The sequence below is a fragment of the Borostomias antarcticus genome (assembly GCF_949987555.1).
Source record: "Borostomias antarcticus genome assembly, chromosome: 11".
NCBI lineage: Eukaryota > Metazoa > Chordata > Actinopteri > Stomiiformes > Stomiidae > Borostomias > Borostomias antarcticus.
The window spans coordinates 4,928,782-4,946,834 of record NC_140244.1 but is presented as its reverse complement, the minus strand read 5'-3'; the positions used below and the strand labels follow the sequence as shown (position 1 = coordinate 4,946,834).

Here is an 18,053-nt window from a genome sequence, read left to right as displayed (position 1 = left end):
GCTCACTCCTCCTCTCTCACCCCTCCTCACACTATCAACATTTCTCACCCCTCCTCACACTTTCCCAATCTCTCACTCCTCCTCTCTCACCCCTCCTCACACTATCAACATCTCTCACCCCTCCTCACACTCTCCCAATCGCTCACTCCTCCTCTCTCACCCCTCCTCACACTATCAACATTTCTCACCCCTCCTCACACTTTCCCAATCTCTCACTCCTCCTCTCTCACCCCTCCTCACACTATCAACATCTCTCACCCCCCTCTCTCACCCCTCCTCACACTATCAACATCTCTCACCCCCCTCTCTCACCCCTCCTCACACTATCAACATCTCTCACCCCTCTCTCACCCCTCCTCACACTATCAACATCTCTCACCCCTCCTCACACTCTCCCAATCTCTTTCGAACACGTTTTATCCAGTCAATACATTTATACTGTACACTGGGATCTCAACTCACAAACTAACACATTCATTCATGTAACTGTACACTGGCTGATCTTCCCTCTGATGCTCTCTCTCTCCCATGTGACAGCTGTTCTATGAATCTACATGATAGTGATTTGGTTTTCTTATTAAGATACCCATTACATAACTGCTTCAAGACAACACATGTACACCCTTTTCACAAGTTCAAATATCACAAAGTAGATGAGAGCAACCTTTCTCTAAATCTCATTGATGAATATGAAAGGCCCTTTGGAGCGGATATTATCATCCTGGTTGTAGGTGATTGGTGGCCCTAGATGGGTCTGTGGCAAGCTGAAGCTTCCCACTGATTGGTTACCTTGACTGAATGGCGGTTGAGGAAATCTGTGTTCTGATTGGTCAAAGCTGGCTTGCCCGTAAGGATGCTCCCCTGGTTGGTCGAAGCTGCTCTCAATGTAGAGGCGCTGTCTCATACCGCTGGCCCGCTTCTTGGAGGGCCTCCTCACCGGGTACCTCTGCCCCGTCTTGTACCAACCCATCTCTTTCAGCACAAACCAGATGTTACCGGCCCAGAGGACGAAGTTCATGAACCCAAACACCTGGACACGGAGAAAGAACGTCTTAGTTTTAGTCTCACGACGAAGCAGCTCCCACTTGAATCACTCCCCTGTGTGCGGTCCATCAGGACCAAGACCTCACTCCACAAAAACAGCTTCTTACCCACTGCCACCAGCCTCATCAACAAGGCTTGGGTCCCCCCCCCCTCCCCCTCTGACTCTATCCCCTCTGCACTACTTGCACCCAGTGACTGTACTGTATATAGGCAAGCACTGCACACATATATCACTGCAGCACACATACTTATAGAGGATGTATCATCTAGTTATCCTTGAACTCTATGCTAACATATAGAGAACAGTGCAATATCTAGGACAAGATGTGACAAAATAAATTACCACAGTTAGAACACAAGTATGCTACGAATGTCACACTAAAAATCTTCTCAATTTAGAATATCGTGTGAAAATCGCACGTACATTACACTCTGCGCACACACTATTCCAGTATTTGCCATTTCTCCTATGTTGTTTTTTAGCTTCTCTTACTCTGAAAATTTAATTTAATGTAATTTATTTATAAATGTTCTTATCTCAAACGTACTCCTGGAGCTTGCTCGATCGCCTTGTTGAGAGGGGTTAGGGAAGAATTTTTACAGCTCACTTATCTGGCCCCCGGGTGATTACTGTTTTTTTGCTTCCCTCTGGAATATGTAGGGGTGGGTCGTATACCCACCTCCCTTGTTCTCTGTAAAGCGCATTGTGTTGCCTCTGGGTATGAAATGCGCTATACAAATAAAGCTTTGATTGATTGATTGATATTCACTCACCGCACTCAATTCTGTGTATATTGCATTTGTACTTTATTGGATATATTTTATTTTTTATTTGCACTGCCCTGTCCCGGTTCTGCACCCTGTCTAATGTTCCCATCAGTGTGTGCACCATCGACCTAAACAAATTCCTAGTATGTGTAAACTACCATGGCGATAAACGGATCTGATTCTGACTGAAGCAAAGCTGGTAAAGTGACGGTGTGACAGGGTGTCCCCTGGCCCACCACGGAAGTGTTGAGACGGGACCAGACGGGCTCCTGGGTGGCCCCGCAGCGGTTGGCCTTCACTCTGCAGGCTGAGAGGAGCATCAGAGCCTGGTTGGGATCTGTGGCTGCCTTCACATCAGACAAGGCTTTGGCCCAGGCTGAGGAGCTCGCCAGCCACAGGAAGGAGAAGATCACAGTCACTATGAAGTCCTGTTGTGGAGGAAGTAGGGGAGAAGGGATTGGAAGAGTGATATAAAAGCTATAAAAGCAGATTTGAGGAGACTAAGAGAGCTTCTTTTGAAATAAGAACTTTACTTCAGCATATTTGATTTGTAGATTTAATAGATGCTAGGACATGAATGAGCCGTCGTCTCACCACCAGCGGTCCCCTGTTGTTCTCTCTGTACTTGTTCTGGTAGAAGATGTACACGATCGTAGCCAGCAGAGAGTACAGGAAGGCCAAGACAGCAACCGTCACAAAGAACTGTGCCGATGCAGAATAATCATCTTCCAGGAACACCGTCTCCTGCCGACGCCCCTCACACACAGGGGCCCTGAAGTGCACTTGTTGTAACCTAGGAGATGAAAAGATCATAGTTGCAGTGTATATGCAGATGCAATGTGAAAAAGGATATCTTGATATTAATGTCTGCAGCCGCGAAATAATCTTATGGATTTGACAAAGCCACTCCGAGAAAATAACAGAGGAAAAAGTCAAGATGTGCATAATTAATGATGTGAGATCAACATAATGAATGCAGAAATCAGTACAGCATCCGCATTAGAAGGGTGCTAATGGGGTTTAGCTCACCCACGCATTACGACTGACTACCTAAAAACTAACAGTGAGTGAAAAGAAGGTTTTACAGTGTGCTCCATCTCTTTGTTTCAAAACTGTCTGGATGGCCTACTTCCCACTGAAAGTCTAACAACCTCCCCAGAGAACCAACCACTGCTTGAAGTCCAGGAAAATCATAATGCTGATCTGCACAACTTTTTGGCACTTGCCTAGTAGTCATTAGGAGAAATAAAAAGGAAAAATGTCCATTTCATAACAATTATCAGGAGAGCTAAAATAATAAAGTATTAAGACCTGGAGATAGTCTTCATGCTAATTCTACTGTAAGTCATTACATTCGATCTCACTGAGGGATGACATTTTCCAAGAAATCGTTTCTAAAAACTTCAATGTGCAGGGTGACTTAAGAAGTTCTCAAACAGCAATTAACAGCAAAGAGTCAGAAACCTGCAGTATCAGAACCCTGCAGTTCAAGTGAAAATCGCACAATTTTCTGTTCAGAGCCCAAACACTTTGTGCTTTGAAGAGAATCGTTACATAAGAATCCTGACACCAAGGATGGTGAAACTGAGTTCTTCTCTCTGAGATGACACTGAACAGAAGAGAGAGAGAGATGGAGAAAGAGAGATGGAGAGAGTGAGAGAGAGAGAGGGGGAAAGAGGGAAAGAGCAGGAGAGAAATAGAGAGGGATGGACAGAGGGAGAGAATAAGAAGGATAGAGGGAGAGAGTTTTTTTAATTTTTTTATTTGACCTTTATCCATTTATAGCGGTGCCCCAGTTGCATAGCAAACCTGACCTACTGTAGTATACAATATAAAACTATTAAAACAATTTAGCAATATATAATCACATTCATACTGTACATTTACAACAATATCTAAAACATGTACAGATTTGACCCCATATTCCTGAATCATAGGTTTAAAAATGTCAAAAGTGACTAAGGCATCCAATTTAAAAGTCTTCTGAACCCTATTTTATGCTCTAGTAGCGCAATAAATAAAAGCAATCTTTCCAAGTTCAGTTTTGACTCTAGGGACCTTAAGAGTCAACCAATCTTGAGACCGTGTCTGGTGACGACTAGCCTGCCATGTGATGAGGGATGTTAAGTAGTGGCTTTTGTAAGATAGCTTTTTACACATACAGGAGCTGGTGCTCTGCTCTGGGACGCCTAACTGCCTGAAAAAATTAGGTGTTGACTGATAGACAATGTTTCAAGGTAGTAGGGCTGGCATGTAAATAATGTCACCATAATACTAAAAGTTCTATTTCGTGGAGCTCCACCCCACAGGACTAACTTTTATTGGCTTCGGAAACCTAGAAACCTACAATTGACTGAAGAAAAAAAAACATACACACACCTGTGCTCAAACACGTCCGGTGCACCACTGAATAAGCGGGTTTCACCTGCACATCTGCTCCTTGAAACCTTCAGCTCGCTAGAAGTCTGCCAGTCTTCTTCTTCATGTGGGTTTCGATGTTGCGTCCTCTCCCCCCCAGGCCCGGGGCCGAAGGGCTATCCTTTTACCACCCCGAGCCTGGGTGAGGGGACACCCGGGCTATATATCCGGGCACACCTCCAGGAGCCATGTCACCATTTCGTCATCCACAACCGTCAGGCCACACATTCCGTTGGGTGTCGATATATCGGACAGTCCTGGATGACGTGGTCTGCGGTTTGTTCCTCGGCGCCACACTCGCACGCCGAACAGGATACCGAGCCCCATCTGTGCATCGATGAGTGGAAGCGTCCGAAGCCGGTCCTGATTAAGCCTCACCCATGCCGGTCTGGGTAAGTCCATCTCGGCAGCGGAAGGACCGGCGGCAGGGATGAAATCATGGAGTCTGGAGGTGTTTGCCTCCCACTCCGCACACCAGGTGTAGTCCGCCCATCCTGCATCGCTGATGTTAAGATCTCTGCATTGCTGCAGGAGATCCCGTGCGTCAGGAACAAAAGGGTGTCTGGATTTGAGACGCCGGGGAGGCTCTGCTGTTGCAGTGAGCCTGTCGTGGAGCAGGTGGTTAGGTTCCACGGCCCGGCAGGCGAGACGTGCTGTGGTTCCTGTGCGGCGGAGGCCAGCGGGCTGGATGCCTGCAAGGATGGGAAGGTTGTCCACAGGAGTGGGACGCAGGCAACCTGTCACGATGCGCAAGGCTTCGTTGATAGGCAGATCGATGAGGCAGGTGTGAGCGCTGCGACACCAAACCGGTGCGCAGTATTCACTGGTTGAGTAGACCAGGGCTAGGGCTGCCATACGCAGTGTTTTTGCGCTGGCGCCCCAGCCTGATCGGACCGGTCGCCTCATAAACGCCACACGAGCTGTTAACTTCTTGCGCAGTGACTCGAGGTGTCGGCGGAACGTGAGCGACCTGTCCAATGTCACGCCGAGAAAGGTTGGTTTGGTGCTGCACGGCAGGAGTGTTCCATCGATGTGCATTCAGAGCTCACGTTTGGCTTCCTTGTTGTTAAAGTGGAAGGCCGCCGACACCGTCTTTGCCTCTCTGTGCTCTCCATTTCCGGAGCTGTACTGTAGCTCCTTTGCACAGTGAGAGACGGGGGGAATCTTTGTGAGTATGACAGGACCGGGTTGTAAAACGTTCATGTGTTCGGTTTGAGCCACAGGGTCTTCCCCTGCTGTGAAACTAGCAGACGTGCCAACCGTTATCCTCACTGGTAATGCAGGAATATTATTATCTTTATTATTATTGTAATTGTCTTTTAATGTTTGTCCTTCTGTGAGTACTTCTTTTTAATGTTTAATATTTGAGGACTTCAGGATGGAAACTAGCTCCTAGCTAAATCTGGCATGTTTACACAGTCATCTACTTGTATGTGTTCATTAATACTTACTGTCCTCACCAAATAAACCAATAAATAATAAAATAAATAGGGAACGCACTGTTCAACTAGAATCGTTGATCAGCTACCCTGTTTGTATGTTGGGTCCTCGGTTTGGGCGGCAACAAGCAAAGCGGTTTTGTGCACGGATCCATCTGTCGTTCTGAAAGTAGTCCGGGGCGCATTCAATGCACAAGATTTGGAGCTGAGAGCCTTCTATCCTCTGCCTCATGCTAGCGGGGGAAGAGGCTCGCTTACACTTGTTGTGTCCAATGCGTGGGCTGGCTTGTTATGTTCAGCGCACAGCTGCGATCCAAACTACCCCCCCAGTTGTTGGTTTGTCACGGCCTGAGGAAGGCGGGTTCGCCGCTGTCTAAACAACATCTCTCCCAGTGGATTTGTGAGACTGCGGGTCGCCCCCTGCCCGGGGCTGTTCGGGCACACTCTACAAGGGGCGTGGCCACATCGGTTGTCCTGTTCAATGGTATGTCTGTAGGGGACATTTGCACGTCACCGTCTTCTTTTGTCCGTTATTATCTTTTATCCATGCCATCTGTCTCTGCGGTGTCGTCAGTGCTGGGCACAGCTGCCAGCGGGAGTCTGCGTTGACTTTATGTCAAGGACATTATGTTCCAGGACGGGACCGTCGGGTGAGTGATGGTCCGCTCCTGTCCTTGGGAGAGGCTAGGACGGGCTATGTTACAATGTAACCGCTTCTGGTTCGGCTCTCCCTTCACATAACTCTCCTTGCCCTCGGCTGTGATAGACCGAGTGTGGCGGGGAGGGGCCAGTGCTTCGGTTGGGCCAACTTTTGGTATGAGCTCACCTTGGCGCACTGCCTTGTATCCTGGCTGGACAGTTTTGTTACTGGGTCCAACGAGAGTGTATCGTGCGGTCGTGTAGCTCCACTTATGCCAATAGGAGCTAGCCCTGTGGGGCGGAGGTCCACGAAATAGAACGATGGTTACGCATTGTAACCCTAGTTCTATGAGTGGAGTTGAGCCCCACAGGGCGCAGACTTTGCTGACCCTGCAGTCTGCATGCTGAAAGTTTCGGTTAGGAGCAGTTGTGCAGGCGAAGCCTGCTTATACAGCGGTGCACAGGTGCTGGCTAGGTTTCACAAGCCGGTAGTAGGGTAGGGTTACAATACTTAACCAACGCTTCCTATCATCACAGGAAAAACATGACTTATTTTGATAAAATAACGTAACCCTTAACTTTTTACATAGTTCATTAACATGCATCTTGAAGGACAGCTTTTCATCAATAGTAATCCCAAGATAACTGTAAGATAATATTATCTCAATTGCAGAGCCATCCAAGGAGCAAATATTAAAATAATTTACCTTCAAAGAGCGGGTTCTAGAGAATTGCATATATATTTCGTTTTTGCTTCACATTTTTATTTTTGGAGGTTATCCTGAGACCCAGACTTTTGTTTGATGTGCATTTTTAATTTATCCTAGCTATTTGGTATTTGTAGGACCTAATAAGTATTAAAAATAAAATGTGTTTTTATACAGGAAGTAGTTTCTTCAAAAAACAATGTCCTTATATGAGGACAGTGGGGTTATCTTTGCATTTAAACATTGGCATCAGAAGGACCCAATTAGTCTAAAATCAAAATTTCAGCTTTCTACAGTAAGTAGTTCTCTCAAAAAACAATGTCCGCATATGAGGACAATGGGTCTACTTTACTGTATGACAAAATAAAGACACCATTGGTTAACAAAGTATAAAATAGTTTATTTCAAACTGTAAACATGGGGTACCAAATACCAGTGCAAATAACAGTGTTGTCTGTTTATTTCAAGCCCTTAACATGGCTATACAAAAACAATAGACACTAGAAAATACATTTCCTGGAGAAAATGTGAGGTGGGCTAATTGCTGAAGCTGGTTGTAACAACTACTGCCAATAATAGTATAACTACTAACTATTGTAAATACTGTATAACTACTATAAACACTATTGCTATTACTATTATAACTACAAATATAACTGTTAGCACTACCAATACTACTAAATACATTTCAATATAATATAAAAAACTACTGCTTGTAATACACTCAAAAATAGATTTGACATCTCATGACTCATCATTTTAATAAGATCAATAGCTCAAAAAAAAGTAAAAATATGAGTTTACAGTCTGAATGTCATTCTGAATATGTATTTGAATATAAGGAAGGTAGGATGGTAGGACGGAAGTTATTAGCCTAAGGAAGGAAGGTAGGAATACAAATGCTACCACAGTAGTTGTTGGAGGGTATGGAAGTTGAGGTGAATGCTACTACTGTTGTTATAAAAAGGATGCCTGTTGAGAGGATTAACCTACATTAACAGATCATCACTGCAGTGGGGTAAGGGTTAACAGTAGTATTAGGGTTAACAGTACTGTTAGAGTTAGGGTATATAACAACTACTGCCAGTACTATTATAACTACTGTATAACTACTATAAACTCAATTACTATTACTATTATAGCTACAAATATAACTGTTAGCACTACCAATAATAATAAATATAACTAAATATTAAAAAACTACTATAAACTACTATAAATAGCCTACCACAGTTAGTACTACTGACTTTACAAAATGTGTGAATATTTTCAAAGCAAGTGCTGCCACCACTCTAAAAACATAAAGTTACTGAACATTCCAAAAGCAGTTTCAAGCCAATTTCCCCCCTCTCCATGCTCACCTCGTTTTGTGGGCGTGTCAAAGAGGGCGTGTCAGTCAGAAATGATTGACAGGCCGCGGCCCCAACTTCCACACGTTTGTTGTTTGTAACCATAGTAACCTCGACACCAGGAAGTGTACAGGCATTTACAAAGTACTTAATATAAGAAACGTAAGATGTCACACTACCTTTTAACCCCCAAACATTATAAAGAAACGCGCTAACAGGCTATATCCTCGAATTTGCATTATTTGGAAAAGTACGATAAAGTTATAACGACGGTGCGTCACCCCCGCGACACTGAGGAAAAGCACCCTGCAGCAGCAGGCTTGAGCTTTAGACGACTAACGTTATAGCTTTCAGCCAGCTACGAACAGTATAGACCTAGTTAGTCAAATACTTGCAACTGTGGGTCTTACCAGAAGACAGATCATTTATGCTCTGTGAAACCGACATAAATCACATTGTTCACCAGTCTAACGTTATTTATCTTAGTAGCAAGTAGGTGTCCAAAAAGCCAGTTCAACATCTGTCAGTTGTGGTGATATAAAGGAATCGAGCGGAAAACCTCTGCAATAATGGATTATTAGTCAGATCACTTAAATCCCTATAGCTCATTTCATATACAAAGGTACGGTGGCCGACAAGGGCAAACGCGCTGCAAAGACCGATAACATTTCCATAAGGGAGAAACGCACTGCAAATACAGAAAACATTGCCATTAGGGAGAAACGCGCTCCAAATACAGAAATGACTCAACGTCAAAAACACATACAAAAACCGAAACAAATACAACAACGGAAACGTGCTGCAGAAAGTCAAAACAAATAAATTAACAGCAAATGCGCTGCAAATACAGAAACGATACAAAGTCAAAAACACATGAAAATGTTCAGCAAGTTCCCAGAATTCCTACGGTGTCATTATCTAAGCTCTAACATTTATACTTTTTGAGAGAGAGCTGTCTGAATCCGGCATGCCTTTACATTGAAGTGAATGAAGGGCTGCTCAGAGTGTCAGTTGGGATTTGAATTTGGGGACACAAGCAGGATCTCTTTGGCCATTGCTAACTGATTCACCCATCGGTAAGTACACAGCCTTGTTACAGCTATAGTAAAAGGGTAAAAATGCAAAATCCTCAACTCAAAATCTAGAGAGCAGCATCATACGTTTCAATGGGGAGCGCAGTTGCCGAACAAATCGTCATACAGCGAAAACTATAAGTCACACAGCTTAGATACTTATATTGTACGAATGAGCACAGTTGTGTGAACATTTCGATATATAATATGTCTGTGAGCTGTCAAAACTGTAGGAGTGCCAGCACTTTACAAAATGTGTGAATATTTTCAACATATTTTTTTCAATATTTTAAGCAACAGCTGCCCCCACTCTAAAAACATAATGATACTGAACATTCCACCAGCAGTTTCAATGGCACAAAAATTACTATTAAGGCCGTGTTCACACTAGACTTCTTTTTTTAAGAAAAAGTGCTGCCCTCTGCGCCTTTTCTGCGCGAGTGTTCTGTAATCTTTACAACGTGAATCATAGCCTGCGTTCTAACCAACTCAACCGTTAGCAAAATAATCCTAACGTCAAAGAAATTAGTAATATTAAGACCTAGCCCACTGAGAAAATTTTTTCTTTATCCAGGCATCTTAGTTCTAACAGTTTCATTATAGCTGAGCAGGTTAAATTTGCTTGTATGCGGTATTTATTCTGTTCACAACTTCGCGATCGTACAGCCAGGCTACAGAGCTCCAGAACCCCCTATGCCAAGCCGAGCTGCATCACATTGTGGCCGGCCCAGAGAGCTCCTGTTGCGGGTACAAGCACAGGGCTAATAGCTCAGTTTGTGGTGCTATAATATAACCGCGTCCGATTGGTCAGCTGTCAGAAAGGCGCTTGACATCACACAGCGCTTTTCTGAAAAGTTCAACAAAATTCAACTCAAAAAGGCGGAGGGCGCTGCGCTTTTAAAAAAAAGCGTCCGCTTTTTGCCTTTTCCTATAGGGTTGCATGTAAAAAAGGCGCTGGCAGTTAAAAAAAAGAAGTCTAGTGTGAACACGGCCTTAAAAGTTAAATTACTAAAAAACTATAAAAAATATCAAAAATCTGAATACATCCGGGAAACAGCTAAAGACGACGAACATTTTAAAGTTTGAATGAAGTTTCTAGCACAAAGTATGAAGAAGTTATAAAGGGCCAAAAAACTGTGGAGAACAATAATAATAATAAAGAAATAGTGGGAATATCACAAGTTGGGCTAGCTTCTACAAGCTAGCCCACCTAATAAAAGTGCAAACAGTGTTAACTGCATTTGTGCAGTTGGCAAGGAGTTTCATCAGCTCTGTGTCAATGTTCTGCTCCATATAATCCACGGCTGTCATCTCTAGGTCCTGCCCTGGGCTCTCTCCACGTCCTAGCTCACCCTTGTCACGTTCTAATAATAAAAACATAATAAATTGTATTTGTAATGCACTCAACATTTGAAACCAAATAAAGTATTACAGTACAGAGTAAAAACATGAGAATAAGGTTCTGGCTCACCATCATTCTTAACACGCTGTGGTTTACGCCCATGTTTCTGCATGTGTGGACGTTGTGTCCCACTCTCATTATCGCTGTCACTATCTTCACTGATGTGATGATCAGCTTCATCAGGTGGTGCATAATCGTCATCGGAATCAGATTCTGGTGAACCAGGTGGTGAATAATCATCTTCAGAATCATCTGGTTGGTGCTCCACAGGCCTGAGGTCAGAATCTAGTAAATCCCGTGGAATGTATTCATCCACAGCAGGATCACCCTCTTCGCCATCTGATAAATCTTCAATGTCAGAATTATCTGCAATTGCATTGAGCAATCGTTCTGCCTTTGACAATGGAACTTTCCCTGTAATGATAAAAAGATGCACAATCAATCAGCAAACAAACACCATCCACACAAACACCATCCATGTGACACAGGGGTATAATAGAGGGGGTCTAAATGCTTTATAAATGTATAAATTACTTTTATTAAGGTTACTCTAAACTAGTCCTAGTCCCCCACCTTCCTTGCCTCCTTCATTACCTTCTCCTTCACCTTGTCACAAGCTGATGTGTGGTGAGCTGTAGTGTGCACTAGCTGCTGCCTTAGCATCACCCAAACCTAACGTTAGCTAATATAATCCCAATGTCCCCAAACGAGTACTTCATCTTTACGGACGTTGTAGATTGCTACTATTGCTAAGATTTGTCTAATATGCATGCCATATGAAGCTAAAGACGTTACTATGCATAAATATACTAGTTTCAACCATAACATTTGATTAGGATTTTTACCTTGCACACTTTTCTGTCAGGACTGGCTGTAGAATGTTTTGGTTGGGATGGCTGACATCTTTTTTTCATTCAAATGTCATGTTGTCATGGTGACCACTTGATGGTGCGGGCAGTGTCCCCAAATGAGGGTAATGGGTCAAAGCTTTAAAAAATGTATTAGCATTAAAGCAAAAATGTAATGTCCGCATATGAGGACGCAGGGTCTCAGGAAAGTTATGCTCAAGAAGCGATCACTAGACCAAGTAAAACTCCATCTGCAGAATAGATAATGCTCCTCCCAAAGTAGGAGCAGATGAATAAATGACTATCATCAGCATAAAAGGGAACCTTACAGCCATTTGTAGAAGAGGCAATTATTTGTAGAAAAGGCTATTAAGATACAAGTACAGGCTGAAAAGTAAAGGACCTAGAATTGCGTACACCCCTGGAAACCTCGTACTGTAGATTGAATAGAGTCAGCCACAATACATTGGGTTCTATTTGTAAGATAATTTGTGAACCACTGGCAAGCGGCCAACAGAGGCTAGTATATTAAAACTGAATGGCCAACTATATCAAAGGCTTTTGATAGGTCAATGAACAGAGCAGCACAATGCAGTCCATTATCCAGAGCACATAAAATATCATTTAAAACAAGAGATGCAGCTGATACTGTACTGTGACAAGATCTAAAACCAGACTGAAAGCTCTTTAAAATACAGTTTCTAGTCAGGAACAACTGGAGCTGACAATTAACTAAAGATTCAAGCTCACAATTAACTAAAGATTAGGGTCTTTACACTCCCCACCCGTGTGGAGTGTAAGTACATGCAGTTTTCAAAATCTTTGGCAAACTAAGAGAAAGATGAAAAACATGTGTTAAGGGTCCCACAATAACCGAAGCAGCTAATCTCAAAAGACCTAACTCTTTTGAGTCTATGCTAAAAAGGGCATCACCTACTTCCACTTCAGTGAGTATTATCACCTTTTAACCTGAATGACAAACTACAAGGCTTCCTATCATTTGAGAGAGGGGGGGGCGTGGGGGGGTGGAGAGAAAGAGAAGGGAGGGAGAGAGTGACAGATTGTGTGTGTGTGTGTGTGTGTGTGTGTGTGTGTGTGTGTGTGTGTGTGTGAGAGAGAGAGAGAGAGAGAGAGAGAGAGAGAGAGAGAGAGCTAAAGTGGTTTGTGTTTACACAAGGTTTGAACTGCAGTGCCCAGGTACACTGGGGCAGTGATCAGGGTGTGAAGTGTAGGATATTAATAGCGTGATGTGCATTGGTGAATTTCTGCTCCATATTGTCAAAATTGGATTAGAGAATATGTTTTACCTGAAAGGATAGGCAAAATGAATGGTGATGCTGAGGTTGCTCTGGCTGTGGTCCACACAGTCCACCCTAACCCGCAGCTGACCGCTGTACCCTCCACATGTTGCAAACGCACACACGGCAAAGATCTGAAGAACAACAACAGCACAGATGTATCACTCAACACCGGCCTCAGTCTTCTGTAGATGATCAGTCAGAGTGTCTCCGAAGCTCCTGTCCATCATCCCTCCTCCCCGTCTGGTTCTCAAAGAGACAGGCGACAGCAGCAGAATCTGGAGCTAATGAGGCAGACAGGACAACTTACATCCAGTCTCACACCTCTGACTGATGCTTACAGAACTAATAGTTGGGAAAATGCATTTGATCACAATAACAGCATTAGTGACAGCATAACTTTATCAGATGGAAGTGTGTATGTGTTTGTCGGGGGGGGGGGGCAGACAGTGAAATAGAAAAAGAGAGAAAGGGGAGGGAGAGAGATAAGGAGAGACAAAGAGAGCGAGAGACAGAGAGAGAACAGAGAGAGAGAGAGGCAGAGATGGCACCATCATTTAACTAGACCGATGATCAAAGTTTATAATAGATTTTTAAACACAACAAATGAATAATTCAGATATGGGAAGGCTCCAAACAGAGAGCTGCCTACTGGGAGAGAGGGACAGAACAGCACCACAGAGAGATACACACATGCACCTGCACACACACACATGTGCACACACACGCACACACGTGCGCATGTACAAACATCCACGCACACACCGTCACACACTAATCTGGTTTAACCTTACATATAAATTCCTAAATAAGACAGACCAGATGTAAAACCCTATAGTGCTTCCTTAGGGTCATTTGATCACTAACAAGTCATTCTTTATTGCTGTAACAACAGGGTGTTCAGAGTAAACAGTAGCCTACAGCAGTCAAATCTCACAGTCTGTCTCCACACTGGAAACCTTACTGATTCAACAATCTTGACTGAAAACAAAGTAGGTTATATAAACAACAGATCACATAACTGTCTCTAAATTGAAGAATTATTACACAAGTTTGAAATGAATAAAATGCATCATTAGTCACTAGCACAAAAAAAATTAACAATCAAGCGCATGAATACTGTAAATATAAAACAGAATCTTACCGGAGCAAATATGACCATACACATTTAAAAACCATGGAGGTGAAGTTCAGTTTCAGCAACAGTCAGGAGCTTCCTCATAATACTGGAGGCTTCTCTCTGGTACAGATGGTGAAAAGAGAGAGAGAGAGAGAGAGAGAGAGAGAGAGAGTGGGAGGGAGGGAGAGAGAGAAAGAGAGAGGGAGATTCCCCAGGGGGGGTGGAGATCAGAGATAGATAGATAGCAGTATCTCTATATTCAGTCATGTATTTAAGAATGAGCTGAGACTGTGAGGATTCCCCTATCTGATAATTATTTGCTCTCCCCCAGAGAGACAATACATACCACACACATGCACACACACGCGCACGCAAACACACGCACACACACATATACACGTTTTTTGTTGCCTTTGTAATATACTCATGTATATGATTGTACTGTTTTCTGTTGTACTGCATTGCGTTGTATTGTAGTGCTTGCCACAAATGTGTTGACCTGCCGAGGGACTACAGATGAAAATGAAAATTAGCTCATTAGCTAACTGCCACATTTACACTGATGTGGAAATGGAATCGTGGACTGATGTGCTCTGTCCCTTTTAAATAAATAACTAAATAAAATAAATAAATCATGACATGTACACAAACACACACACACGCAGGCAGGCAGCCAGCATGCGCGCACACACACACGCGCACACACACACACACACACACACACACACACACACACACACACACACACACACACACACACACATTAAAGCCCTAGTGACATTTTCTATAAATGAAAGCCTTTCATCTGTTACTGATTTTAGTCCTGCCCATGGTGCTGAAACATAAGAGCTCATTCCTTGCTGAATGACTCGGGGACGAAGCAATGGAAACCACTGAGACTCAAGAGGATAACCAGGGGCGTCGCAGTCTAGACTACAGTCTAGACTCCATCTCCCAGGAAACCCGTTTCATGATTTCAGATATATATATATATATATATATATATATATATATATATATTTATATATATAATGTCTTTCTTGTCCCCAGAACTCCAGAAGGGGTGTTTTAGATGTTATCTCAGTTTTGGACACAGCAGCCTCTTAAACACCGATGTTCATCTGACGCGATGGCCACTCCAGTGTTATAATCACTGTAATTAGAGTGGCCTGGTAAGCTTGGCTCTGTTTGGCCCAGCTGGGTGTCTGGAGGACCTGCTGGGGGCCAGGCATGGGGTGGGGTCATTAATAGTAACTAACCATCACTCTGGTCTGGCTCTAGATACTGTACATAGATCATTTAAAAAGATAAACATGAATGGATCTTCCAGGAGTCGTTGCTCATCTTATTCCAACTGATAATTTTAAAGCCCAGATTGGAAATCTCTTTGAATGCACGTTTCTAGACCTTTTTTTATTTATTTTTTACTTAGTTTAGTTTTTACATGAACACAATGTTCATGGCAGGCTGCTCTTTTACATTTTTTTAATGCTTTTTGCACTGTTTTCCTAATCTGCTGTAGGCTACCTTCTTGCAGGGCTCACTTGTGCAAGATATAAGTCTCAATGGGATTTTTGCTCAGGTTAAATAAAGGATGAAAAATGATTCAAAGTCAATGCTTTCATCTACCGAACATTCATTATTTTCTTCTTTTTTTTCATACTGAACAGCTAGCTCTTTCTTTAAAGCCCCCCATGAATCAGGTTGCCAAGGTAACCCGAGCCTGGATGCATTCCCCAAAAATTCAACCAGTCTTGAATTCACCCAGAACTGGAACTTCATCAACCCTCATCAATACTAATGGACTCCTGGTACTGAAACCTTGTAAAACAGCATAGTGTCCATATCATTCTCTCCATCTCCACAGAGGGAATCTCTTGTTCAATGCAAACCTTTATTTAGACATTTATCTTACCGTAAGTTAAAATATATGATTCCATTCTCCCATCAGCTCATTCTCTGATAAATAAGGTACCAGGGCTACATAGCCGCCTTTAGAGAACAAGTCTGACACCTGTTCAACCTGCTGTCGGTTTCCTTGGTTACTGTGCTGAGGATAATTACCTGGTCGATGACCATAATAATCAATTAAAACATCAAAGGGGTTTGTCTGTCGATGGGATAATTGTTACAGATCTTTTCATGGAATTGTGCATAACAGGCTCTGTGCTGGTATCTAGGCAGGTCTATGAAGTACCATGGAAATAGTGTTCTTCCACTGCCCTCTTCTGGTAAAAGCATGTATTTTCAAACTGAAGTCCTGGATAAACTTTTTTCAAATTTGCTTATGAATGGCAGGGATTTCGGTAGCCTACACCCACTTGAGCAATGTTTAAGTAATCTTTGATGACAAGCAAAAAACAAAAGGCTTATTTTCCACCCAGGAAGCATGAGGTCTAGGCCCACTTGTACTGCATTGTATAGCCAACCGTGATAGTAGATTCTCCCATGTCTGTGATGCTATTTGATAGTGATGGGACATTCGATGCTGGGGTGTCAGAGCTTGTGTCGCCAACAAGGGCATATTTTTTATTTTAGCTATGGTGGGGACATAAAGCATTCTTTTGCCCTATATAAAATAAAAAAGCATAGGTTACATTTGAGCTGCAGTCAGATCTGATTGTGCTGACGGCTGGTTCTTTAACCTCCTGAAGTGATGGTCATGCATTTGGCCCACATGTGCACTGGCTGCTTACAAATTGACACAACAGATAGGGTTTAAAAACCTAACTTACCTAAACATTACATGTCTGGTTTGTTTACTAACTTTTTGCATTTCAGTGGATGAGTGAGCCTTGTCATGGCTCAAATTTTGCCACGTTTGCAATGGTAGGCAAGTCATTGCCGTTAATATGGGATTGTCCCATAGGCTATTGAAAAACAAAATGCACTTTCAATAGGCTACTGAATCAATACGAGACGTGATTTTCCCATAATCCACAGAACTGTAGTGTTGACGGAGCCTGTGAACTTTGTAGCTGCGCAACCAAATTCAGCCAGATACAGCCAGGCTCTCACCCATTAGCAAGAACACTTCAGTAGTCTCTGAATATTGATGGGGACATGCAGGGGCGCTCCCACGAATTCTGGGCATCATGAAAAGATATCACCAGGGGCCCCTATGAAGCACACATTCACTTTTTGCCAGGAAGTTGAAACACTGCTTATATTTCTGCATACAGTAATGGAATTCATTATTGATGCAAGATTTGATACCCTCTAAGAAACACGCTAAAGGCCATCTTTTTTAAAATATTTTATTGCGCCATCCTCGTCATCTGTACTGCCAGCACTGCCTATCTCCTCTACTTCACTGCTCCCTGCCAAAACAGTTGCACTTGAAGAGGGCCCTGGCACTGTAGTGTACATGACATATGATAATATATGCTACTATAATACAATTTGTAATAGACATCATAACCAAAATATCTGTTTGGACTGTTCCTAACTGAGGGCCCTGGCTCTGTAGAGTGTAGGCTTCATATGATAATATCCTATAATATAATTAGTAATAGACATCATAACCAAAATGTCTGTTCCTAAAATTTTGTTGACTTAAATGAACTTTTGACAATAATGTCAACACGCCTCACCTTCAGTTGGGAGTAGGGCTGGTTCATCAGGGAGTAGGGGGGGTGAGAGAGGGCTGCTGCCACATCTGTTGTTTGGCCTTGGTCTTGACAGGCAGGGGCAGGGACAACAACTGATTTAGTATAAATAGCTTGCTAAAGGGTTGCCTGCATTGATTAATGTTGGCTTAAGAAGGAGCAAAATGTAGCTAAACACTTTTTTCTGTGAAGTGAGCTCTGCCCTGCGCCGTGCGCGCCTCGTCATTGCTAGCTTGGAGTAGCCTTGCTAAACAGCTTCATTTCTAGACCACCACTTACAGACTATACCCACCTACTTTGGTGAAAAACGTTGTCATATACTGTTGACCTTGTTTTTGTA

At 43.0% G+C, this 18,053-nt stretch overlaps 1 protein-coding gene across 1 annotated transcript; it reads right to left on the bottom strand.

Moving 5' to 3' along the window:
• Nucleotides 1–670: 670 nt before the first annotated feature.
• synprb (synaptoporin b) lies at nucleotides 671–17,725 on the bottom strand (the record flags this gene model as incomplete). Its single annotated transcript, XM_084445747.1, has 5 exons — nucleotides 671–1,030; nucleotides 2,049–2,240; nucleotides 2,407–2,605; nucleotides 12,995–13,119; nucleotides 17,699–17,725. 5 exons carry the CDS (start codon nucleotides 17,723–17,725, stop codon nucleotides 671–673), a joined length of 903 nt encoding a protein of 300 aa, XP_084301873.1.
• Nucleotides 17,726–18,053: the final 328 nt, after the last annotated feature.